General features: G+C 41.2%; 1 protein-coding gene across 1 annotated transcript in view; it reads left to right on the top strand.

The window, feature by feature from the left end:
- The window catches only part of KDM2B (lysine demethylase 2B), a 96429-nt gene that overhangs the window by 4537 nt on the left and 77862 nt on the right, over positions 1 to 14030 (top strand). The window contains exons 4-5 of the mRNA XM_065739197.1: positions 2639 to 2685; positions 12348 to 12526. Of these exons, the coding sequence (XP_065595269.1) occupies positions 2639 to 2685; positions 12348 to 12526 (226 nt within the window). The remainder of the gene's footprint in view (positions 1 to 2638; positions 2686 to 12347; positions 12527 to 14030) is intronic.

The raw sequence follows: 14030 nt of genomic DNA, 5'->3' as shown, positions 1-14030 counted from the left end.
TGAAGGAGTTTCACATACTTGGGTGTAAATGCCATTAGAGTGAGAGAAGGTTGGAGATGTGATGTATGTATACTTAAAATGATAGATGCAAAATGCATGAGCAGTCTTTCCTATTTGACACTCCACAGGATAACACAGTATAATTTTATTTAGAGTTCTGCTTCTTACATGTATTATCAAGGGTGGCTGGCATGCAGAATATACCTTTTGTGGATGTGCAGAATTAGGAAGGCTCTGTGCACTGTATTCCACTGAGATGGAAATAGTATTGACACTTACCTAACTGATTTTCAATATTTTGTCTCCTTATTCTGACATCTGCTGCTTGAAATAATGGCTGTTGTAGTCTGCTGCCTTCTGTTGGTAGTGTGAGATGGATTTGGGTTTGGGATGCTTGCTGATGACACTCAGGAACCTTACATTCCTCTTCAGGCTCTGGAGGAAGCTTGGTCCTTTCTAGCAATACTGTCTCTTGTTCTTGTCAGACTATGTTTATCATTTATGGATCACCCAATCTACCATATATGTGTAGGGTGACTTTTGAGATGCAGTTGTCTGAAAAATACATGATATGAGAATTTCCACACTTCTGTTTGCTGTTAAGCAGCCAGCTTTCATGGCTCTGGCTGGCAGATGTACAAAGCATAGCTGAACAGTCTGGTGACTGTGATTGCTGATACTCCGAAATGTTGGGAAATAAGATGAATGAGGAAAAATGATTAAAATTGAACTTTGAAAATTGAATTCATGTGTATTTCTGACCATCATGAGCTGTTACTTGTATGGTTAGAAGTAGAAAGATCCACCTGTAATCTATTAGCAGAAGGTAATCTTGTTTTCTTAGAGCTGTTTGATCACTCCTATAACTGTATCTTGGAGAGTGAATGCTGCTTGGAAATATGTTGACTCTTGTCTGAACATGGAACAGTAGCAAAGCAGCCCCAACTGTGTAGGAGTGAGCATGGCAGTTATGCTGAGTGGGGCTGAGGATGGAGTACAGTAATTTACAGTCTCAGCAGCTAGCAGAAAAAGCTTGAATTAAAACTAGACCTCCCAAGGTGTAACTCGGCTACAGTATGGGTTCTTGGAGTTGAAACCTGCTGTGTTGAGGCCTGAAATTCTTCTCTTGGTGTACTCTGACACATACTGAGGATGCAGAGGGGAAAAAAAAAGATATGCCAGGTGTGCTCTCCAAAGAGCTATTAATTTTATTTTTCCAGTTTTAGTAAAGTTTATTTTCAGCTGCTGCTGGAGCTCTCAGAAAGAATGGGTTTGCCAGCATGCATCTGTGTTAGGGCTGTTTTGGCTGTTGAATTTGTTTTGATTTCTGCAAGTGTGACAAACATTGCCCATCTCTGCATCTAACACAAAGGCAGACTTGCATGTTCTTATTGCCCACAAATAGTTCCTCTTTCCCTGCTCATGACTTCCTAGAGCTTGGATATAAAGATGAGCTTTGAGTGAACCCTGAGGGTCAGTAGATTCTGGCAAGGGAGTGAATTCCAAAGCTGTGGGGCCCTTGTTTCTGAATGCAAAGATGTGAGGGTTGGCGGTGACCTAACAAAAGATATTGTCCAGCCTCCTCATTCCACCAGAGGAAGGTGATAAGGGTAAAGTGAGTGAACAAACAAGATTTGCCAAATAGTTCTGAAGTTGCATGCATGACAATAACTGCAGGGTTTTTTTAACTGTACCTTTCAGTGTTTCCTTAATATAAGAACTCTGAAAGCTTGTGTATAGGATGTACATTTCTGATTTCTAACTGAACCGTGTCTCAAAAGCACTATAGCAGAAGCAAGTTGTATCCTACCCATGACAGAGTTCCTGCAGGGCTGGTTTTCATCACAGTTCCTTTGTGCTATATGAAGATGTGAAGTGTGAAATAATTAAGATGAAGCCAATCAACTTTAAAACCCCACTACTGTATGTTTCTTTTTCCACCCAGTCAACCAATTGCAGACTTTTACTCTCTCCTGACACAAAATTCACTTACTCTATGCATGTTAAACCCTAAGACATAAGTGATCTTAAAATTGTGTCAACATCAGTGAACCAATTACGATATCATTTATCTCTGCATTAGCCTGAATTGAATCAAACAGCAGCTTCCCTACCAATCAAACATGGCTGGGTTGCCTTCTGCCAGGCAAGGAGGTTTGGAGTAGCCTTTAAAACAAACGGGCTTATACTTGTTATTTTCAGGTCTTTATTTCTAAACTGAGAATCCAGCCTATGATGATGAGACTTTGAACAAATTACTTTGCCTTTCTCTGCCTCAGTTTGTGTCCACTGTAAAAAACGGAGAATAGACAGGAAGCACAGTGAGTTGCCTAGCAGAAATGAGCTATGAAGGTTTGGGATTTCATTGAAATCAATTCCAGCCCCTTCCATTCTCTCCCACTCCAGTGCTGCTAGAGAGTGCCTGAAAAGACACCTCTTCTGGTTTATGAGAAAAGGAACTTTTATGCACTTGCCAATGTGGACATGGTGTGCCATTAATACTTCAGAGAGGCCTTGCTTGGTTCTACCTACTGCATTATGGACAAAGGCCACTTTATGTTCTCTTTTATTATGATAACAAAAGCATACCTATACTTACCCTGGTGGTATTTAACATTGCTTTCTTTGCTAATTATAGAATGCCTGACCCGGATTTCACCGTCAGAGATGTGAAGCTATTAGTGGGTAAGTTATTTTGAATGTACTGGATTAACTCTATACAAAACAGAATTGCTTTGAAATACTTGTGCAGTTGTGTTTGTAGATGTTTGTGAAAACAGAATTTGGAAAAAGGAATAAGGAAGCAATTTGTAAATTAAAAGGGCTAATTAGTAGTTGTGCTGATCAGGCTCTGATCTCATGCTGGATAATTGGCCATTTAAAGGGAAGTGAACGCTTTTGCTCTTAACAGGTGTCCTACATACACTTTTGTGAACTTGGAAAGCAGCAGTTGCATTGATTGAGTTCTTCTTCATTTATCTGGTATAGAGCATCTGTTGGTAAAAGGTATGATTAGAGCCCTCTCACCTTTTGCCTGTGCTCTCCTCACAGACTTTATCAGTGTCAGGCCAGGTCACTGCATGGAGGAAAGGTTGCTAAAGGGACTGAGCACAAAGCTCTGCAAACTGCCTGTCCTTTGATAAGACACAAAGCAGAAGTGGTGACTGCAGTCATCAAATGTTTCCTAGCAATTTTGGCAGAAGAAAAATAATTAAGCTACATTCTGAGTAGATTTCCTAGTATGTTTCTTTGGAATCTCCTTCTATGTAGGATGGATGTGTTTATAGTGCCTCTGAAATTGTTACTGAAAAGTGATACTGCTGAGACATGGCTGTGGAGTCAGTGGAGCTCTGGACTGCTTAGCTGCTGTCCTTCAGAGACCTTTGGCTGCATTCTCGTTACCTAGAATTCATTGTTGTTATTCACCTGCATTGTAGCAGGAGCTAATCTTTTAGATTAGTAAATTCTGAAATTATTTTTTGAGAATTGGTTGAGTTTGATAATCAGTAGGGATATCAAGTCTGTGAAGGCTGCTGTTAAGAGAAACAAAGGAGAGAAACTTGGGCTGCATTTCTCTTAGCTGGGGTTATCTGTGAAGGAGAGGTTATCTCTGCTAACCTTCCTTCACAAACAAAATTTGGCACTGCCTCTTAATTTATGATCGTTTATAAGCTCTGGGAAGAACCTCTTTGGGTTAAAATGTTAAAGTGCTTTGGGAAGTGCTGTTTAGTAGCATTGCTGTTGGTCGATTTGCAGTTAAATCAGGGAATAGCGAGTGTATTTGTAATTCCAAACTCTCAGATTTCCTAAATGCCTGCATGAACACGTGCAGATACTTGACTACCTCTTTTTGTTGTGGAGATGCTGAATGCTCACCTTGTTTGCAGTGCTCTGTGGGCTTGCTCCATAGCTGAGAAGTTGCCATTTTTGCTTCTGGGAGTGCTGGAGTTGAGGCAAGATGCTGAGATGTTTTGGAGCAGCAGCGTAGCGTTGCATAACAGCACTGATTTTCCTTTCTAACAGTCAAAGTGTGGGAGTTGCATTTCCTCAAGATTGATGTCTCCTGAAATACTGGGGGTGGAGATTCCTGTGCACATGGCCAGCAAAGCAGGAAGTTATTTATTTATAAAACAATGGAGCAAAAATAACAATTGTAATTAACTTTTAAATTAACTTTAATGTAAAAGTGTGCCCTTCCTCACATCTGGTTCATCAATCCACGTGTGCTCTAGGGCAGGTACTGCATGTCATGTAGCTTTTCTCACTGTTTGGACAAACTCCTTTGGAGTCATTGTGCTGAACCTCTAATTTGGTGCAGGACATTGTCACCTGTTGTCTTTTTATTTTGTAACAACAATCGTGACTTCTGGTGTCACAGCTGGGATCTTCCATTTGAAAAAAGTCTAAAATATTTGGGGAATTAGTGCTAGGTTATATCTTAATAAATGAAACCCACACGTGGTTCTTATGGGACATTGCTGCTGGGACTTGTGCCTGTGCAAATCATTGCTGATTAGTTTTTTAATCTTTGTTTGACTCGCTTTCTAATGCTCCAATAAAGCAGATGAAAATTCTTGTTTTATTATTGCTTTACTATTATTTCCTGTGACTGCCCCTGAATTTTCTGGCAGACTCCTCATGGCTCACAAGAAACTCAGGTAGGTGTGTTTGCAAAATGGAGGGTTTTCTTCAAAACTTATCAATCCACTTCCAGGTTCTGAATGTTTTGCAAATGTGAAGTGATCATAATTCAGGATTTCAATATGTGTGGGAGTCGATAGAGAACATATCTTGAACAGTGTTGTGTTCTGTCTAAACTTATTAGTTTTGAAGCGCTCATCATTGTAATATGCTGGTGCTATTTAAACCTATCATTTGTTCTCTTGGAATCAGGGAAGTGCATTTGTAACAGTGCTTTAAAGAGGCAGTGTTGGATATTTTGAAAGCACATCAATTCTGTACAGTTATTGACCCTTTGGTCTCAAATTATTCTGATATGTTAATTGGTATTTATAATGTGATCGTTGTATCGCTTTGTATTTGGGCATCTGTAAGTGACAAGGAAATAACAACATTTGGTAGCTTAGCCTTTTTAAATCTCACCTTAAAAGCTCTAGCCTGGGAGAATAATGAGGAGAAAAAAGTGATTTTTTGGGTTGCTCACTGTCCTTATTTGTGCATTCTTGTCCATTTCTTAAAGTTTCAGCAAACTTCCAAAGAAACGTTGCTATTGTTTTTTGGGATTTGTTTTGTTTTCATTGTTTAAAAAAAATGCAGATAGCAGCTGATATTTAGTTTGGGAATGTTTGTGACCAGCATGCTGGTGAGTGTGCACCCACGTGTAACATGTACAACGTGCTTTCCCACACAGTAGCTTTAAAGAACAAATACTTGAAACTGCACAGCTGGGATAATGGTTATAACCAGACTCCTGCCTTGTAGGGAAGATATCCTGCATATTCTCTGAGTCTGAAACAATGGATTAATTTCAGCAGTTGGAATTTGTCTTGTCTGTGAAATGGCTTTGAGCCAAGAATACAAAGGGAGAAGAGGAAAGGAATTCCTGAGCTGCCTAGGAACTTGAGATAACTCCTGAAAGAAGACAAAGTCTCTTGTAACTTAATAACAATTGGGCTTTGATTTAATTGCCTTAGGTGGTTTTGATTGCTAGTTCTGAAGGACAGAATGCCATTGTCATCTCTTCATCAGCTAGCTGACTTAAAATTTTGCAAAGAGGGTCATTGGCCCTCTTAGCAACTCCATAAACATCTACACTAAAAGTTGGAGTGTTATTTCTGCAAGCTTCTTATTCTCTCTTTTGGCATGCAGTGCTGATGAATTGATATTTTCCAGGGCTCTCTTGTGTCTGTTATTTCCACCGGTGATGCTGCTGAGCCACAGCTGAGGTGTTTGTCACAGATGGGCAGAAAAGTGTTATCTTTGTAGATGTATGTGCCTGAATCTGCAGTCTGGCTTGTGTGAATGCTTTATGTGAATTCCACTGAAGGATAAGGGAAGTACACTTGCCAAGGTTAACATAAGAATGAGGCAGGAGAAAGCCAAGCAGCAGTTGACCCTCTTTAGCCTTTGTCACCCCCAGGTTCAGGAAGCAAATGCAATAATTTGTTTAGTCTTTGATATCCAAAAGCCAAAGCGTTCTCTGTGCTGCTGGGTTCTGTAACATGCATAATTTCATCTTACTACAGGCTGGGGTGGTTTCCTCCTGGATGGATGTAGCTTTGTGGGACATAATGCTTTTACATCTGCAAAGCTGAGCTTGTAATGCAGGCTAGTAGCAAAACACTCTGGGGATCTTAAGAAAGAGAAGATACTTGCAGTTATAGTGTCTCCTGGGCTGAAGAGGATAAAGTTGTGACCACTTTTGGTGGTCACTTGTGTAGGATCAGCAGCATTGCTGTATGGCATCCACTGTGCCCAGCCAAAGTAGAGGACTTATTTTTTTCATGGGCTGATCTAACAACTGACATACTCTGTTTTTTTTCTCTACATCACTAAGGATTTATTAGTAAAAGTAAATAAGTATGGAAGCAGCAAAGAACTTGTCATCAGACATGTATTTTGCTATTAATCTGTTTTTGTAGATAGACTGCCTCAATAGCTCCGTAGTGTAATAGTCCACAGTAAACAACGCAGCCTCCCTTTCCCATGTAGAAACTGGCCTGAAAAGTGATCTGCTCTGTGTGGTATTGGGAATGGTTTTTAGTTTTCCTGTAAGCTGTGAATGTTGGAGTCTAGACCGAATTTGGCAGTCATGGCCTCCTCTTTGCAGGGGACTGAGGTGGGAGGTTGGAACAAGTTCCCTTATTATTTAGTTTGTTCTTCAGCCTCTGCGAGAATTGATATAAAGGGTACTCAGGATCCTGCACGTTGCATTCTATGTTTGTCAGGTGGCTCAGACCCATGGGGGCAGCTCTGACAGCTGGGGAGCAGGGGATCTGGCAACATTATGAAGGTGGGAGATAAGGGCGAATCATTGCAGGGTGAAGCTGGAATGTTCCTCACGAGTGCCTGCAAAATAATTGCATGTAGGCGCTATTTCTTTTGGTCTGAGGAGCCAAAACAAAATCCTGTGCTGAGCTATAGACTTGGCAATCCCTTTTTTTTCAAGGGGAAAATGGAAAATCAGGAAGCAGTGTAGGTCAAGGCCAATGATTTGCCTCACGTGTTTTAAAAATATTTTTGAGCTATTATAGGAAAATTTCACTGAGATTTTATGAGAACAAACAGTTCCTCCAACATACTGTTCTGTGGACAAAATATGTTTAAATAAACACTGGAGATCCTAAAAAAAACTTTTTTTTTAATAAAGCAAGCTCCAGTTGTCCTCCCAGTGATGCTGCTGAGCTGACAGTGTGCTTCATGCTCTGAACTTTTCTGTAGTAGGGAACTCTGCCAAGTCAGACCTCAACCAGATTAGCAAGTAAATGTTACCACTGAAACAGTAACTTCCAGGTGCCCCTGAGGGAGGATGGAGTCCAACTGATGGTCTGTCACCCAAACAACTGTGCTGCTGATGTGAGCTGCATGAACTTCTAGCTGTTGCATTTCTTCTTTTAATGTGAGAACTACATAGAGGAAACATAGGGACCATTTAAAAAAAAAAAGTGCTGTTCTGCTCAAGCAATTAATTTCAGTTCTTATCTGGCAGGTGTCTTTTCCAAGTACTGCACTGAAGAAACACTGGCTCATCACTTTGTCTTCTCTTTCTTTTCCCTTGAGCGACCTCTCCTGTTTTCTTTGTCCTATGTAGGTGAGGCTGCTGTACTGTACGTAACTCGTTTCACCCCCTGATTTCATCGTGGCTTGGGAGAAAGTAGAGAGAAATCCTTTCAGCCTGGAGCAAGTGCTGTCATAATCATCAGCTGCGGGCCAGTAACAACAGAGGAGTCAATGTACCTTGCTGCAAGCAGCAGCCACCTGATTTGGTGGTTGGTTTTAATTTGTCACAGCATCTGTGGCACGCTCAAGCATGTACACCGAGACACAGTGATGTCTTTACTGACCTGCTTCTTTCTTGCTCAGGTCAAGGGAGAATCAAGGCAACCGAGTGCAGTGGGCAAGTTGTGGGGTGTGTGGAGCTGTGCTCCCTCTTGGGCAGAATTAAAATTAGAGATTACTTAAGAACCCCCTTGAATTCCTGTACCATGCTCTGGTGCCAGACAATCATTTTGTCATCCAAGCTGGCATGTATTTTCTGCTGTTGCTGCCTATTGTGTCCCCTGTTGTAGCATTTCTATTCTTGATACTACTCACTGGCACTATGTCTAATAGCACGTTTTCTTGCCCTGCCTATTAATCAAGTCTAAACTGGTGTCCTGCTCTTCTCTTCCTTTTCTCCCTGCTTCTGGTAGCGCTCTCCTGTCCCCTTCCTGCCTGCTGCCTTGGGCTCAGTGACATGCCTCAGAAAGCTGAACAAGTAGAAACTTAACCCAGCCTTCTTCCTCCCTCACACAGAGCAGGAGGACCTTCTATTTTTGTTTGTCCCAGTTTAGCTCTCAGCACTAACTGATGATGGGCTAAGACATGATGGATGTGGTCTTCTGCCTTGGTGTTGAGCAAGCCTTGGTTCACAAATAGGGCTTCTGTGCAGTAAAATAAAATACGCTGTTAGATGCTCCCTCATTAAAAAAGAAACATTGCAATGTTTGCCTGTGTTTAGCATGTCTGCTGCCTTTGCCATTTTGGAAGTAGAACCATTCCTATTTTTAGAGCTGAGCTTCCTGTTTGATCACACTTTAAGTTTGTCCTTTGCCTAATGCAGTAAAACTCTTCCAAAAAAAAAAAAGTTAGTTAAACTGAGACAGATCTGCTAAAAAACAGTCATGTTCCTGTCCAGATATAAACAGCAGCAAATCCTCTTTGAATGCATGCTGTAATAAAAGTTAAACCTCTCTAAAAGATACACACCCATGATGTCAAAACATGAAAAGGAAATTGAATTGGTATGTTGATTTGGTCACTGTCGTCTCAAAGCCTCTGTCTACAAGTAGATTTAAAACCATTTGTGTATGTGTGGAAATGCAACCAGAACAGCTGTTTAGAGTAATTCCCCATAGTGGTACTGTTCTGCAATAAGCATCCTCTGGCTTAGCTCATCCAGGCTGGAAAACAGCTGTCTTATCCTTGGGTAATAGCTTGTAAGGTCTTATTTCATGGTAGCTGGTGTGTTTTAGTGTTGTAAGTTACCTTCGTCCAAAATGACCTGTGACTGTGGTTATACCTTTACTGAAGTATTAAACAGCATACTTATGAAGTTTGCTGTAACCACAATGTACGTCTTAGGATGCTCTTGCTAAAGCTTGGAAACGTTTTTCTTGTGTGTGTGTGGCTTTCAACAGCTGAGGTTTAGCTCAAAGAATTGCTGAAAATCACAGGTTAGTTTTTGAATAATATTAATGGCTTAATTTTGACCTCATAAAAGAGGTCCCATAACATTAGGGTTTAAGACTTGATGCTGGCTTAATCTCTTTCAGTGGACGTGCTCTAAATGCCTTACCTTTTGTTGCATGGAGAAATCCAACAGTGTCGATTATTACAGGTTGGCATTTCTATAGCAAATGGCAAAGCTGCTGACACCAAGGAGGGAAGATGGGAAGGTGTTAGGTACAGGTAGCCTTGCATCTCTTTAACAAGGTGATAGTCTAGCCCCACTGAAAGGTTCCTGGTGTGGGAAGGGCTCCAGACCGGGGCTGCTCCTGGCCCCAGTGCTGCAGGGCAGGAAGGCAGGAGCTGGGGCCTGTCATGTAGTGGGGGAACAATGGGTGGGAGAACCACCATGGGCATGCACAGAGGTGTGTGGAAGTGTCCAGCTGGACTTCTGCTGCCATTCATTTGTCTGTGTCCTCTGGAGGATCTTGGAGCCATGGGGTGTGTTTCTTTAACTAAATTTGTACTGAAGCTGTTTCTGAAGCATGGGGAATCTCTTTAGTAGCTCCATTTGAGCAAGGACGTTCTGCTCAGATTCTTATCCTTCTACTCAGTACAAGCTATCATGTTTCTGTGCTCTCTAGCTCAGAAGCTCCAGAGGGACTGACTGGGATTCAGGTTGAAGCTGCTACTCTGGGTACAATTAACCCACTATTGAAGCCAACAGACTTCCTAGGGCTCTGCCAAAATCCTGCTTTGCAGTCCAGAGATGTTTCTTCCTTCTGTCACAAATAGTTAAAACGGTTCCCCAAGATAGCTTTACCCTCTTAATGTAGACAGGCTTAAAAACATCTGGGAAATGGTTAACAGAAATCACGTAAAGTGCACAAACAAATTCTGCCCAACTCATAACTCTCAGCCTCTGTCTGCTCCTTTGCCTGGTTCTTCACCTGTCTCCCCTTCTGGATAATATTTAACCTTCTCCTAGAGGCAGGAAATTGAAGGAACAGCTGAATCTTTTCAGGAGAGAAAAGAAAAAAAGCTGGCAGTAAGCCAGAACCACTGGGAAGTGGGCAGTGAGCTGAGGCTTTGAACCTGTAATTATATGTCTCAAATTTTGCAAGCTGTGCTCCAGGAATCATTATGAACAGGGTGTTTGGTAGTGCTGTGGTTTAAAAGAAAAACAGCCTCTCTAATTACTCTTTAATTCAGAAGTCAAGAGACTGTCAGTTCGCATCTTAGCTCTTCTGCTTGTAATTGATAATCAAGTACTTCTAACAACCCTGTTATTGAACTGGGCCTCATATTTTTAATTCATCAGGTAACTGCTGATTTCCTTTTCAGAAAGGGTAATTGAGAGGCTGTATGAGGTCGCTTCCAGAGAGGCTGAGATCAAACCTAGATCACACTATGGCAGATCCCAGACTGCCACACAGCCCTTCAGATGCAATTGTTCAGTATCAAAGTCCTTAACCCCTCTGGGCTTCGGTCCCTGCTTTAATCCCCAGGCCGTGGAAGCCAGCAACCAGGCTGGCTCTAATTCAGGAACTGTTTAGTAGGACTTTGCCCCAGTTGATAACCTAATGAATGGAAAACAAACTTTCCTCCTAGATAGTAAAGATAAAGAACAACAGAAAGAAGGAAAAAGAAGGCAAAAAAAAAATTGTTTTTCTTTTGTTTCAATCACGCAAATACCAGATTTAAGGCTGCTTGTGCTTTTCCCATCACTAAGTGTTCTCTCCAGCCTGCCTCAAGGTGGCAACACTGCGATCAGTCCCGAGTTCTGATTGAGGAGCCAAGCCCCATTTTGGCGGTGCTGCAGCTGAGTTTTGACTGTCAGGCCGGTGGGACTGCTCCAGACTTACACTGTATAAATTTTTCTTTTTGATTACAAAGCTTTACGGTCTCGAGTTCCTTTCCAGAATCATTATCACATCTGTCACTGTCATTGCTATCAGTGGCTAAGGATGTTTTTAATGGAGTGATGAAATCCAGACTATCATTCTTGCTGAAATACTGCTCCCAAGCACACAATAGGCCAGGTGCTGCAATTATTAATAATTCCCTCTGATGGCATAAATATAGACCCTCCGTTTTGTTTTAACACTGTTTACTTAGAGTTATTTCTTCAGTGATGGAGATTGTTTTTGAGTGCTTTTTTGGAAGTGTTGCAAGTTTGTTTGCTGGAGTCTTTCTCTCCTGGAAATGAAGTATGTCTCTTGTGGGCTCCCTTTTGCTCACACAGAAATAAACTGCTAATTAGGATGATGAAATTGCTGAGAGAGGTGAAACCTTCCAGTTGGCCCAAGAGAAGCTTGTGGATTAATCTGTATAAAGCTGAAGGCTCGACAAAAACTGCTGTTCAACATTCTGGTGCTAATGAGACTTGTATGTCTGCCACTCAAGAAGCTGCAAGTATGTCCTGTGGTTTTTGTGTAGAGATCCAAAGTGTGGGCTTTTGCTGCTTTCATCTCCACTAGCAAAGACTGGAATTGAGAATACTCAGCAATCAGTATGAGGTGTTCAGCAGTTCTTGTCACCTGTTTATGCAGCTTGCTTTTTACAGATAACTTTTGTACATGACCAAAAGCATCTTGAGAGGCATATGCATGTTTAGAAAATTGCACAGTATGATTTGGAGAGCTAGTTGTCTTGCATGCCCCCTGCTACCACATTAAATCAGTTCTTCACAGATTTCACTGTACTCGTGCTCGTGTCATCTGTGTAAAGGAGGGAAGTACTCTCCATCTCTCTGAAGCAGAGGTAACAGATGACTTGCTCAGTGTCATACTGGGCACAAAGTCTTGTTCCAGGTTAGTTCCCTGCTGACAGTTTGAACTGCTTGGAACCTGGGGAGGTACTGTTTTCTTGCCCTCTAACAGCAGTTTCCCTGCAGTTGTTGAGAACTTACACATTTGAAATAAAGCAAATATTTTAGGAGTGTTTCTGTGCATTTTCAGGAAGCCGTCGAATAGTGGACGTGATGGATGTGAACACACAAAAAGGTGTTGAAATGAGCATGTCACAGTTTGTGAGGTACTATGAAACACCAGAGGCACAGCGTGAAAAACTCTACAACGTCATCAGCTTGGAGTTCAGTCATACAAAGCTGGAGAACATTGTCAAGCGTCCCAATGTGGTAAGAGAGCCTGTTTATTTTCAGCTTCTTTCCAATAATATTTGCTCCATAAGAAATAAATAATGGAGCTGCAGGATGCTCGCTAGAAAGAAAGTCACACGAAGCACCTGTTTTAGGATCTCATTTTCCACTGTCTCCTTGAGAGTGGAACTCAATTTGCAGGAATTAGTTGCCTGATGAGCTCTTAATCCACGTGATTTGTACTGATATCTGGTTCCTTTGAATGTATTTAGGGGAAACTGCATTTAAAATTAAATACCTGTCTATTGTCTTTTGGTATTGTGTGTGTGTTAATGTGCAAATACAACCTAATCCAGAATAACAATAGAGCTATTTTTAATGTAAAATATAAAGCTGTTAATACCTTAAAAAAAAAAAAAGCTTTCTTAGTCTGTGGCTTGGTGAAGAAGGAAATTGTGGATTATCTCTAAGGAGGAGGAAATTTAAAGCTATAACCTGGGAGCTTAAATTCCTTCTACACAGACCCTCTTGTTCACTGAAAAAAAATGTTCAAGGGGAACCAAGGCAAAGAAGCTGAAAACACACATATTACACAGAGAAGTTTACACATAATTAAATCATCATAATTACTGTTGTGTCAGAATTGGCATTGTCAGAGGAATAAGGTAGATTTGTAAGCATTTTTGAAAAGTAGAAGACTCTTGTGACATCATGGAGTTACCAGCAGTGAAACTGTGACCTTGTTTATGAAGATAATTTCATTTATCACTGAAAAGTAGCCATATGTGGGTGAGGATGAGAGCATCAGCTCATAGTACACAGTGATACAGTGGAGGAACTGGCATTAGAGGTTACACAGTGCCTCCTCCAGACACTTGCCAAGGAATTTAGGCATCAGTCCTGGTTGACCAGAGAGCAAAGAGACTTCTCATGAGTGCTGCTTGTTCCTACTGAGCCTGTTTCTGGCACTGGATGTTCATGGTGCTGCAGAGTGTAAAACCCTATGGTGCTTTGCTTTCAGCTACTTCTCTTACAATTTCTAAGTGGTACACTAGCTATAGTAGCAGATCTTTTCATTGGGGACATCTCTTGTCTTTGCAGGCAATAGAAACACCACGCTTCAGCATGAACTGGTTTATTAAAAAAAAAAAAGACAGATTTTACAGCTGATTTATGGAAGTAATTCTTAAGTAGGGTTTGTGTTCTGTTACACATGTAGTGCAAATTGAATATTAAATGCATACTTAGAAGTTTATGCAGGTTTTTGCTGTCATTCAGACACTAGCCAGGCAGTTTGGAAGTGCTCTGGGGAGTTTCTGGTGTTCAGCTGATCCCAGTTTTCCCAAGCACATCATTCTCAGTGAGCTTTTAAAACATCTGTGCTAATTTCCTGGGTGCTCAGGAATGAAAAATGCAATTAGGTCCCTATTACCTCATGTAAATTAATTTTTCACGTTAGTTTAACACAGCCTGAGTGCAAAGTGGTTTGTTAAACCAGCAATATTTAGATCTCACTGAAAGAGAGATTTTTCAGTGCCTTTTA

This window comes from Cyrtonyx montezumae, unplaced genomic scaffold, assembly GCF_038088225.1.
Source record: "Cyrtonyx montezumae isolate F1298 unplaced genomic scaffold, pur_monq_1.0 scaffold_23, whole genome shotgun sequence".
Taxonomy (NCBI): Eukaryota; Metazoa; Chordata; class Aves; order Galliformes; family Odontophoridae; genus Cyrtonyx; species Cyrtonyx montezumae.
Note: the sequence above shows the minus strand (reverse complement) of the source record. Positions and strands in the feature narration are given on the sequence as shown.